This window comes from Pecten maximus, chromosome 14 (genome assembly GCF_902652985.1).
Source record: "Pecten maximus chromosome 14, xPecMax1.1, whole genome shotgun sequence".
Taxonomy (NCBI): Eukaryota; Metazoa; Mollusca; class Bivalvia; order Pectinida; family Pectinidae; genus Pecten; species Pecten maximus.
Genome location: NC_047028.1, coordinates 24,530,656 through 24,543,856, shown reverse-complemented (window position 1 = coordinate 24,543,856; position 13,201 = coordinate 24,530,656). Strand labels below are relative to the sequence as shown.

Below are 13,201 nucleotides of genomic sequence, written 5' to 3'. Positions count from 1 at the left end.
GACCTTGACCTTGACTCAAAAACAATGAAACGTGAACTTGTCAGAGATATTATGGTCCTTTATAATTGTGTGAAGTTTGATCAAAATCCCTCAAGGAATGAAGCTACTAAAGCACTGACAATGTTAGCTTTATGTATGTACAAGATGGACAGAGAGGGAACCTGAAGTCCCAAGGTTTCACTTGAAGGGGACTAAAAACACTCAAAGGAAAACATATTTTAGATAGTTATATACCCCTTTATCTATAATTAACCCAGAGGGCCAGCAAAATCAATTTGATTCAAAACAGGTGGTGGGCTTATTGAAGGATAATGATTACACTTTTTCGATAGATATTTAACTAATATACCTAAATGGGTTTATCACAGGGCATGGAATTAAGCTTCATACTTGTCTGTGTCCTTGAACATGACACTTTGGGTTATTGTTTCAAGTCTACTGAACAGTATGAATGGACACAGATTTGCTATCAGTTTTACAATCACACTATTGTCCTTCTATCAGGAACAGTTTTGAAGTTTAGTTGCTTAGCAACACACACGCCAGGTCGTGACTTTCTCAGTTACACTAAGACAGATATTGAAATATTGTAGATAACAATACTGTTCAAACCAATCTAAAATGTCAATTACTATCGAATACTCTGCAGAAAATCTTCAATTCAAAGTCAGATAATCAGTTTTTACACAAACCTATCAATTCATAAATTATATGAATACATTAATAAGCACCGATATGAGGAAAGTGACCTATACACAAACACGTCAGATTTCCTAACCAAGAAATAGGTCATGTACCAAGAAATTGGTCATACTCCATTTTTAATAAAGAGGAGTTAAACCTATTTCAAAGGGAGATAACTTGATTCAACAATTTACCTTAATACATATAACACTCTGGATTAAGCATTCACAATATAAATAAAAAGCTTCACTAAGGGGAGGTAACCAACCTTTACACGTTGTATGGTGACCTTGGTCTCCGACGAATACTGAACAGACAATGGAATGAAGAGAGTTGTGGACAGACGAATCGCCTGGTACAGAGACATTGTAACAAAGACTTTTTCAGAGGTCATGACCTTGCCATTGAGCACATAACTTAAGAATGTTAGAAACACAATCAACTTTGTTGCGACATAGAATGGGCCAAGTATTAGTCCACGTGCATAGCTGCTGTCTTTGACCTTGAGAATCTCTGGCCTGTAAATCAAATTTCTCGTCACTTTTCATCACTTCTGTAGGCAGCTTTGATGAAACACTACTGGTAACAAACTTTCTACATGAATGATAACATATTTTTTTATATTCTCATTTTTCCATAAAAAATCTGCTTAAAACATGATCAACCAAGGTTTCACTGACAAAGATAAAAATTGCAACAAATATGCTTTTTTTGTTTGTTTTTTAGGTGTTTTTTTTTCATATATCCTTTTTTTTCCCTCATCATTGAAAACTAAAACAGAAATCTTGGTCACATACTAGAATGTGCCCTGTTATTCAAATTCATACTAGAATGTGCCCTAATATTCAGATACATACTAGAAAGTTCCCTTTTATTCAAATACATACCAGAAAGTCCCATTTTATTCAAATACATACCAGAAAGTGCCATTTTATTCACAAACATACTAGAATGTGCCTTTTATTCAAAAGCATAAAAGAATGTGCCCTTCTTTTAAAAGTAAAAATCCTATACAATATATGCACTCATTTTTGACATTTTTCATCTTTAAAATGTTTAATCTCAAACTGCATTTTTCAACAAAGATGTATTCTTTTAAATAACTTATGAAAAGGATTTGACCATTTCCATTGGAAGACACATTTTCAATTTTATACTAATACATGTATAAGTAAATGAGATATTTAGGTATCTGAATCATTAACCACAATTGAAATATACATGAAATGTGCTTCAACTTATCTACCATTTCTATTGGGGTATTGGGATATATATATATATATGTATTTATTGTATCATAAAGATAATAAAGAACATGTCATAAATAAAAAAATAAAAGCAAAACACACTTGAACCAAAGAAATAAAGACAATTTAAACAATAAAGTGAAAACAACTATAAAATCACTAAAGCAATGCAGCCATATGCAACATCATTACTACATTAGGTATGTGTAAAACCTGGAATCAAAAGGCTTACATAACTGTTCAATATGTTCACAAAACTGTTCAATATGTTCACAAAACTGTTCAATATGTTCACAAAACTGTCCAATATGTTCACATAACTGTCCAATATGTTCACAAAACTGTTCAATATGTTCACAAAACTGTTCAATATGTTCACAAAACTGTCCAATATGTTCACAAAACTGTTCAATATGTTCACAAAACTGTTCAATATGTTCACAAAACTGTCCAATATGTTCACATAACTGTCCAATATGTTCACAAAACTGTTCAATATGTTCACAAAACTGTTCAATATGTTCACAAAACTGTCCAATATGTTCACAAAACTGTTCAATATGTTCACAAAACTGTTCAATATGTTCACAAAACTGTCCAATATGTTCACAAAACTGTTCAATATGTTCACAAAACTGTTCAATATGTTCACAAAACTGTTCAATATGTCCACAACTGCTCAATATGTTCACAAAACTGTCCAATATGTTCACATAACTGTTAATTTGTTCACATAACAGTTAAATATGTTCATAAAACTTCCGAAATGTTCAAAACTGTTCAATATGTTCACAAACTTGTCCAATATGTTCAACAAAATTTTCCAATATGTTCACAAAACTTCCAATTATATGTCAATAGGGAAACTAAAATGTTCTCTACCCTAGGTACTGGCCAAATATCATTGCCCAGTTGCTTTCAGTTTTTAAGAAGTTAAAATTTGTCTGACAGAGAGATGTAGGACAAATGTCCTTTCATCCACCATACAGAAAGTTCAACCACTAATATGTATTTATTCACTCAACTGACCAATTTGTTATCAAATGAAGATGATTCTTGTGACTCCCACCTTAATAGATACGATGATCTACAACACATCACCAACAATACAAATGTACCTGTGTCATTATTTTAACAAAATGCCACAGTTCTCACCTGTCTGAAAGTCAACAGCAATTGGCTGCAACATGCAGACAAGGTGAAAGTATAGTATGGTATAGTTGATAATATTTCTAAGGATTTAATTTTGTGGACATTGAATAATAAATTTAACGCACAAATAAATACCCAGCAAATATCAGTATGTACGAATAAATGTAAAGAAATGATTGCTGTAGAATGTTTGCAAGGCATTGGTGTGCGGAATTTAATACTGAGGAACTAGGTCCGACTTAACTGCGAAAATACCAGCTCAGGAAAAAACTATACAATAATAAATCATTGCATGACCTTCTTACACTACATAGCTGACAAGAACAAGAGGCCCAGAGGGCCTACATCACTCAACTGAATATTACAGTGATGGCTAAATAATTTCATTTCAGTAATACATACATTGCAAATAATTTCCAATTTTGTGGTCTGCCTTTTAGTTCCAATCAGGGGAAATAGCACTTTCCTTTAATCAAGATTTCTCTTTCTGGTTAAGACTGTTTTAAATAAATTCAACTGAATTTGATCAAATTCCAATCAGCCATTCAGGATAAGTAGTAATTTAAAGGAATATTGACGGACGCCGGCTGGATGAGATACCCTGCGCCATGGCATAAGCCCACCTGGTGTGAACATCATATTCATGGCAGGTAACCAACCTTCAGACGTCGTATGGTGACCTTGGTCTCGGAGGAGAACTGAACAGCTAATGGTATGAAGAGTACGGTAGTCAGACGAATCGCCTGGTAGAGTGACATCGTAACAAAGGCTTTCTCTGAGGTCATCATTCCACCAGTGAGTACATAACTCACGAAGGTCAGAAACACAATAAACTTTGCCGACACAAAAAAAGGACCAACTATTAATCCACGTGTAAAGTTGCTTTTTTTCACCTTGTGGATTTCGTAACTGAAAAGAAATTTTCTCTGACATATTTTTCGATTTCTATCTATTTTAGTACAGCATGTCATAAACATTCAGTTGTGCTATATCTCACCCTCTTTTCTTTAAATCTGAGGCCACACAAAATTAATCAATTAATTTGTAATGCTTAGTACATGAAGAGAATTATTTCTTTCTCTTTGGGAATTTTCGATCATTGTAATGTAACATGGGATTTTTGAGTGTGTACGTATGAAAGAGGAAAGAGCACTAGGTGGTATTGTTCTGTTTCTTTTAACATGCAATATTACAAACTGAAAATATGTTCATTAAAATCTTTTAAGTCATCAGATTGAGTCCCAAAAACATTAGCTATTTGTTATATTATAAAAAACAAATATGAAAGTAACCCAGATTTAAGGATTTTTATATTAAATTACATAAACTGTTTATTTACTGATCCAAATTATTTTCCAAGTTAGAAATTAAAACTTTATTTTTTCAAATGTTTTATTTCAACATTTCAGAAAATATTCAAAAAACAAGAATTAATTTGATGTGACCTAGCTGATTTATATATATAAATATACAGAGGGTCCTGGAAAGGATCTGTTTGAATGGAAACAAAAGTCAACATTTTTATTCTGATTGAAAAAAGGGTGTGGCATTTTCATTTAGTAGAATATATATACATTGTACATAATTTATGTTAATTTTCTAATTGTATTCTACGGACATTCCATCGATATATACCATCACAAAAATTAAATATATTACATATAAATTTGTTTAGTTTGTTTGCTGCATAACAGACCTTATTTGTTAGTTGCTAATGCTTTATAACCATTTGTGCAAATATACAAATAGATATTTCAATGATGCATTCCGGACATACACAGGCTATTTCTGCAGATATTTAGTGACTGTCAAGCAACTAAATAAGATGCAAAGCCGAAATCTACTAATTCCCTGTATACTATGACAAGTCCACTCAAGCCATTAGTATATATATAGACCTGAGAAAACAGTGTACTTATCTAAGCTTATACTTATAAGTAGTGAAGTGCATTTCTGCTATTTTTGATTTCTTATATGTAGTGATTTCAATGTTTATGTATTTATGAATGCAAAGTTAAAATGAAGTCTTATTCATAAATACTGGTATATGATTTACCAACTAATGCATTCATACTGACATGAACATTGAGAATGTGCTGTTCAATATACAAAATCATATATCGCTATATTGCTTATTAAAGCTACAAGCATTTCCATGGGGACAGTTTAGTACATTGGAAATGTATATATTGTCAGTGAAAATAATATTTCTAGAAGAGACAAATATCACTTCAATGTTTGCATTTGATGATGGTTTTACATTGTGTAGAAAGCATCCAAATGAAACTGATCTATCACATTGACCTCAGAAAACAAATTTTCTGGTATAGTTTATAGAAAAAGTTTTGTTAAAAAAAAGTAATCATATGTATTTATGTAACAGGTTTGCTAAATATAAATTTAGAAATCTGCAGTACACATAATTGGATGTTACCCAATTAATAACTCTGGTTTTTCCATCCAGCTCAATTTTCCACAACAGTAGGACTTCTATAATGCATAAAATTTCAAAACGATTACAGGAGCCCCACCATCAAATATATTTCTGGTTTCATAGCCTATAATTAGACCAAGAATTTAAACACAATAGGTTACGACCAGAATGCACTTCACGTAATTAAGACACATTCCTGATGGCAAATCTAGGTATACTACTTTATAACTTAGAAAACATGGAACTTATAATTGATTTTAGTTTTAACCACAGTTAACTTTTTGCCAGACATCAAAAGTTGACCTTTGAACTTGATTTACACATGTGGTATACCAGACAACTGTCCCACGTGGGTTCGAAACTCACAACCAAGAGGTGGAGGGCTAGTGATAAAGAGTCGGGACACCTTAACCACTCAGCCACCACGGTTTCCCTAAATTGAAATAAATACTGTTGCCACAATCAACCAATTAGCTAACTTTTTCCTTAACAACAGAACATTTTTTTCCCATAACAAAACAAAAAATGTTTCCATACAACAAACAGCATCAGTATACAAAGGTTTCCATGGCAACCAGTTTCTAAATATTTCTGAATAATATTGTTTCCATGGTGACAACTGTGATATAGTCTGTAGTTCTGAGTGATGTAAACCAGACTATAGAGACAGTTTTTTTTGTATGAGGTATTGTGCAGTGATACCAGGTTAGAACATATAGGTAATATATACAGACTACAGTAAGCTTTTATATATATTACAAGATCTACACATGCAAATAATGAATATCTGTATTAGGTGACCGTCTGTATTAAGTGACCACATTCAATTCTTCTTAAAAGACAACCACTTCTGTAAGACAACCACCTGTGTTATGTGACCATTCTGAATTCTTCTTTAAAGACAACCACCTGTGTTATGTATATAGTCAGCTGTATTAATGAGGCATATACACCACCCATTTCCAACACCAGCAAAATATACTAAGGAACTATTTCTGACAATATCTGGCTGCATTTCCTGATACTTCTAAATCTAAGATACTAAACAAAATTAATTTGTTTGACAAATGCCATGAAAATGTATTGGCTTTGTAATAACAGAATGTCAATCTCTATAACAAAGACATCAATAGATTTAGCAGCTGAACAAAGGTAATTAGTTCCTTTGTCATAAAGTAAAAGTTCATCACTTTAAGGAGCACTAGATATCTGCTAGGTTACATGACCTTTAACCCCATGATATCTTTATTTTGATTGGATGAACTAGACCATTGAGAAGTCATGACCTTTAACTCTTTACGTACTCATTCAAATTTCGCGGTCGCTACCGGAAGTGAATGCTGGGTAGGTCCTTTGTGTATTGGAGCATATGGCTATCACATCAGACGTCGATAAAACGATCTTTTACTGATCTTTTACTGTTGTATAATGCTTAATATTAAATGAAGTTTATCATATGGAACAAGTACTGAGTACGGAAACTCTTTTACCCAATTTTTCCTTTAAAATACGGCGAAATCACCAGGCAGAATCGCGGGAAATGACATGTTAATCGGCACATGTGTCACACATGTGCAAGAAATCACGCAGCCAAAACATCGTTTTTTCGGTGTGTAAAAATATTTTACGTATTTCTTACTTATTTTGATGATAAACGTTACTCAATTATATATATATTATTGTTTTTAATTGTTTTATTGTGTTTAACACCTCAACAATCTCGCAGAAAACGAAAGTAAATTTGAGGCCGCCATTTTGTAGCTATGTAAACAGCTCGGCATGAACCGGCGGAATTCTTTGAAATAGACAATCTTAACGAATGAATTATGCTTCTGGTACGTAAAATATACCATCAATACAATATTTACATTGCTTTTTATTTCTTAAAAACATCATTTCCGTGTCAATTCCTTCGTATGACTATGCTAAACATGCAAGTAATATCAACATCTTTCGCAATGTTTTACGACGATTTGAGTCGTCACAAAGGATGGAAGGCATGTTAATTGCGACGTGTGTAGTCGTCATGAAGGATACAAGAGCACATTTTTGTGACGTCTGTAGTCGTCGTGAGTACGGAAAGAGTTAACCCATGATATCTTTCTTTTTGATTGGATGAACTAGACCACCAAGAAGTCATGACCTTAAACCCCATGATATCTTTCCTTTTGACTGGATGAACTAGACCTGCATTCATGACCTTTAACCCCATGAGATTTTTTTTTTGATTGAATGAACTAGACCATCGAGAAGTCATGACCTTTAACCCCATGATATCTTTCCTTTTGATTAGATGAACTAGACCACCAAGCATTCATGATCGTTAACCCAAAGATATTTTTCTTTTTGATTGGATGAAGTAGACCATCGAGATGTCATGACCTGAAACCCCATGATATCTTTCTTTTTGATTGGATGAACTAGGCATGAATGTGAATGGACATTGGTAAATCACAACCAGCCTTTGATTTGAGCATGATGCTTCAGTGACTGCTCTTCATCACCTTCATCAAGGAAATCAGACATCTGTCTGATACAGGTGACAAAGTATAGTTACCAATCACACTTACATTTTACACTGGTTGAAATATACCACATACCATATATATGTCAATGACCTTCATCATTATGCCATTGTATTTCATAACGTCACGGATGTTCATTATCATGTCACTGACCTTTATTATCACGTCACTGACCTTCATTATTACGTTACTGACCTTCATTATCACATCACTGACCTTTAATATTATGTTACTGACCTTCATTATTACATTACTGACCTTCATTATTACGTCACTGACCTTCATTATTATGTCACTAACCTTCATTATTACGTCACTGACCTTCATTATTACGTCACTGATCTTCATTTTTATGTCACCGACCTTCATTATTATGTCACTGACCTTCATTATTACATCACTGACCTTCATTATTATGTCACTAACCTTCATTATTATGTCACTGACCTTCATTATTACGTCACTGACCTTCATTATTATGTCACTAACCTTTACTATTATGTCACTGACCTTTACTATTACATCACTGACATTCATTATTCATGACTGACGTTCATTTTATGACACTGACCTTCATTATTACGTCACTGACCTTCATTATTATGTCAATGATCTTCTTTACTTAGTCACTAAAATTCATTAATACGTCACTGACCTTCATTACGATAGCAGTCTATTTTTAGCAACATGAGTTTGTCATTTCTTATGTCAAACCACTACCATACATCTGCCTAAAGTGGCCAATGACCATTATTTGTTACATTCACACTTCAACCCACAAGTGCTGAATAGAACATCATTATCACTTCAACAATTTCTTGTTATAATTTAGATACTGACAATTAAGCAGAACCATTAGAGCAACTTAGATTATGGCATTCTGTAGTTTCATTCTCATTACATGGACTGCCATGTCAACCCTAAGGAACTTCCTGTAAGCACCTTAGACTGATTATAAGCAAGCTATTAAATTTTTTAGCATGTATACTAGAATAAGTACAGTTAGAAACACATCTAATGAGAACTATTAAAAACATTTAATGGAGGCAAATACATATTCTAGTCTTTTGAAAAAGAGGCCCACAATGGGGTATTGTTTCTTTGCAAACAGGGGGCCACGATGGGGTACTGTACTTGATGTCAGTCTTTGAAAATGGGGACTAACAGGGTATTTTATGTCATTTCTTGCAAAAAGGGAGATAACAATGGGGTATCGATAGTAGTCTTTGCAAATGGGGCCTGACACAGGGCATTTTAAGTCATTATTTGTAAAGGGGGATAACAATGGGGCATCGATGGTAGCTATATATAGTCTTTGCAAATGGGGCCGGCCTGACACAGGGTATTTTAAGTCATTATTTGTAAAGGGGGATAACAATGGGGCATCGATGGTAGTCTTTGCAAATGGGGCCTGACACAGGGTATGCTATGTCATTTCTTTGCAAAAGGGAAACCACAATTGGGTATTCAATGTCATGCAGTCTTTTTAAACAAGAAGTCTACAATGAGGAATTTGATACACATCTCCATCAACGGGGCTCACAATGGGATATTTAATGTCTGAATTTATGAACAGGGGCAACCAAGAATAGTAAGAGAGTAGTATTTATATACAAACATCCCTCTCCATTTTGTCACAACAGGATTATAACCTTTTAATTATTTTTGAATATTTTGATATTTCTTTTTTTCCTTTTTTTCCTCTGAATATGGTTTTACAATTTAATATCAATTAGTATTTGGAAGTTGGTGTTGGATAAGCAAATAGAATCATTATCAGGACTGACATACAATGCTGATATCCTTTCTTATGCAAATTTTGATAAGCTGACAGGAATATTATTGATTTCTTTTTTTCTTTTTTTTCATTTTAGGCAAATTCTTTTTCCAGTCTAGAAATTACTTATTTTCACTTAAGGCAAATTCTTCTTCCAGGTTAAGAGATTACTTATAAGTATTTTATTATGACAATTTTTTATTTCAAATCAATATTGTAGGAGGTTTTTTTGACACACAGAAAAAAAAGAAGATTATTTCAATGTATGTTCAATCAGCAATGTAAAACAGCTGTCCTAATGATGGTTTGGTACCTAATAACAACGCCAAGCTAAGGAAGTGGATTCAGTAAGCGGAGCAGAGAGGTGACAAGCAAAGTGAGTTAGATCAGCCGAAAAAGTATTAAAGGATAAAAAATTCTGAATTTATCAAGCAATCATCCAAACATTGCTAGGTAGATTTTGATACAAATTATTTAAAAATAAAATATATATATATTCTTTTTGATAATTGATATGCTGTATTCATTCTTTTGGATAATTAATATAATTTTGTACCTTTCAAACATTTGGACAATATGGCAAAGGTTCAGAAAACAATCATGCAAATACCATGCATCATGCAATCAACATGCTCAAATACTTGGCAGTATTCCAAAATTTTGAATTAATATGCAAACAATATCATACTTTATGAAATAATCATGCTTCATGCAATCTACACAATTAAAACTATATTATTAATCAAGTATAAAATGAAAAAAATTAAGAGAACTTGTTTTTTCATATAAACAGTCTATATGTTTTTGTACTCGAGTAAACTTTTTTTTTTATCTTTTTCAACGAAATTTTAATTTAGTGCTTTTTTTTAATTTTTCATTAATTAAGTACAAATTGCTATTTGTATAACTTATTATTATTTGTGTGAAAACACACAATATTCTAGCAAACAGCACACATGCATATTTTGAGAGAGTTCGAATATTTTATCAATTTTGCCTTGAGTATCAATTCTAAAATTATTTCTTAATTATGATGAATATTACATACATATTACATAACATTTTTTTTTTGGACATAAAACAACAAATAAGACTTTAAAGAATCGCTTAGATTATTTAATGTCTTCATAAACAAAATAATTATGTATTTTAAACCAACCTGTACGAAAATGAAATTAAATATTTAAACCATGTGGTTTTCGCATTAGGAAAACTTTTTCATGATTGTTGTTTTATGAGGGCTACATTCTTGTAAAAGACTCCCAGCTGAAGTTTGAGTTTGAATTAATTGTACACATATTGTATATTATGATTCAGCCATACTCTTCTAGTAACTAATTCAGTACCATGCACTTATATAATTTCTGAAATTGATGAATCAGCTGATTATTTACATACAAAGGAAAGACTGATCATCTTACTTCAAGACATGCCCAAGCTGTATAACAACACATATTTTTAAGTCTTCCTCAATAACAAGATTTTTTTTCAAAAATTTTTTTTTTCACCTTTCTCATATAAATATTGTACATTATGGAATGAAAAATTTTGGTTCACTCTGGGCTGACAAATTAGCCTACATATGTCAGCATTTTAGCAAGCTTTCAACAAGCTAAATTGAAAACATCTACATGCTAGTTTTACAAACCTAAAAATGACTATTTAATATCCTACCCATTTGTAAACCTGCCTAAACTGAAACGTCTATATTCAAAGTTAACTAATGGGCAGACAGCCTTTAACTTGGAATTCTGAGCCCTTCCTGTGAAGGCTAATTAATATCTTACATTACCTATGTCCTGAATATGATTAATATGAAAATAAAATGATAAAACTGAATCCCCATGTCATGGCAACTCGAGTTCTGTGTTAGACATTTAAGATAGTTATTAACACAAATTGAGCCAATATTAAAGTAAACTGTTTAAGCAGGTTAACAGTATTTAGTATTCAATAAATACATATATTGTTATCTCTATTATCTATAACCTCAGTATTGTTATATATACAGAGTACAGTGCTCCTCAATGTGGACAAAATGGTGTAAAAGTTTAAAACCTGATTCAATTTCTGTTAACAAGAATTATTAAATAATTTCATTACAAGTATACTTGTTTAGAAATTATACACCAAAATTTGAATTCAAACTATATATTTAAAACGTTTATATATATCTTGAAAAGACACAAAACGAGAGCAAATTTTTGATATCTGGTTATTGAACATAATCTCCTTTTGTTAAAAAAGTTCATCACTTCCTTGAGAAGTTCTTTTTTTTTCTTTTTTTTTTGTAGGAGAAATGTCAGACTTTAGATATCTGATTTCTTTCTTTTTATTTTATAAATTCATTTGTCCACATTTGTTTAAACGTTATACCATATGCCATATTAATACACACCATTGCTATTAGTAGTGTCCACACACATCCTTACTTAATCATATCAAAATTTAGATTTTGTAATCCATTTAATTCCATAATTTGCTTTAATAAGCACCAAGACCATATTGTAAGATTAAAATGACTTGTGATCCAATAACAATCCTTTCCAATTTTAATATTTATTTGTAATTGCATGGAATATTTAAAAACATCAGAATAAACAGTTGATACATTTTTTTTCTTAAATTTTGGTCAACCTATATATATTCATCCCCCAGAAAGCAGACATAAACTGTTCCTGATGTTGTCTGGGCCAGTTTATTATGTTTTTTGGGGGTGTCATATAAAAGCTATATGGGAGAATTTGTCACATATTAAATATGATGTATCTAAAGGTATTGACATTTATTATCTGAATGGCATCAAACAAAATATTCAATATGGTGTAGAAATAATTCAAATCCAAGACATTTATATTCATATTCAATCTGTTTCAACCATATTCAACAATTCAATCTGTTTAAACCATATTCAATAATTCAATCTGTTTCAACCATATAAAAAAAAAAAAATTCACAAGAACTTAACATATTGATTCTAAACAAAATGTTTTTTTTGCACATTTTCGTGTTGATATAACAATACTGTTGGTAATTTGAATACAAAAAATACGTATTTCACATTTGAGAATACATAAAAAATATGTCAATAATGATCTCAGGTATTGAAGTCAAATTCAATCATGATCAAGTTGACGATATTTCAAAAAGAACTCGGATGACAGATTGAATTTTATATTGAATATGGTTAGAAGTCTTTCTTTGCTGTTCCATGGAATAAAGTATTGTTATTGAAAACAAAAACAAAAGGTTGCAGGAGATTTATAAATTCTATTGTCTATTGTGTTTTGTTTGTTTTGTTTTGTTTTGGTTTTTTTTTTGGGTGGGGGGGGGGGGGTATTTACAGGTAACATGACAATAAAATAGTTTGCTTCTTGGGTTG

The 13,201-nt window shown here is 31.8% G+C and overlaps 1 protein-coding gene across 3 annotated transcripts in view; it reads right to left on the bottom strand.

The window, feature by feature from the left end:
• LOC117342887 (multidrug resistance-associated protein 4-like) overlaps window positions 1–13,201 on the bottom strand; it is a 151,449-nt gene that overhangs the window by 100,049 nt on the left and 38,199 nt on the right. The window contains exon 8 of one of the 3 annotated variants that reach the window (XM_033905174.1): window positions 3,743–3,992. The exons of the other annotated variants lie outside the window; for them this stretch is intronic. Within the exon in view, the coding sequence (XP_033761065.1) occupies window positions 3,743–3,992 (250 nt within the window). The remainder of the gene's footprint in view (window positions 1–3,742; window positions 3,993–13,201) is intronic. 3 annotated transcript variants of the gene reach the window in all.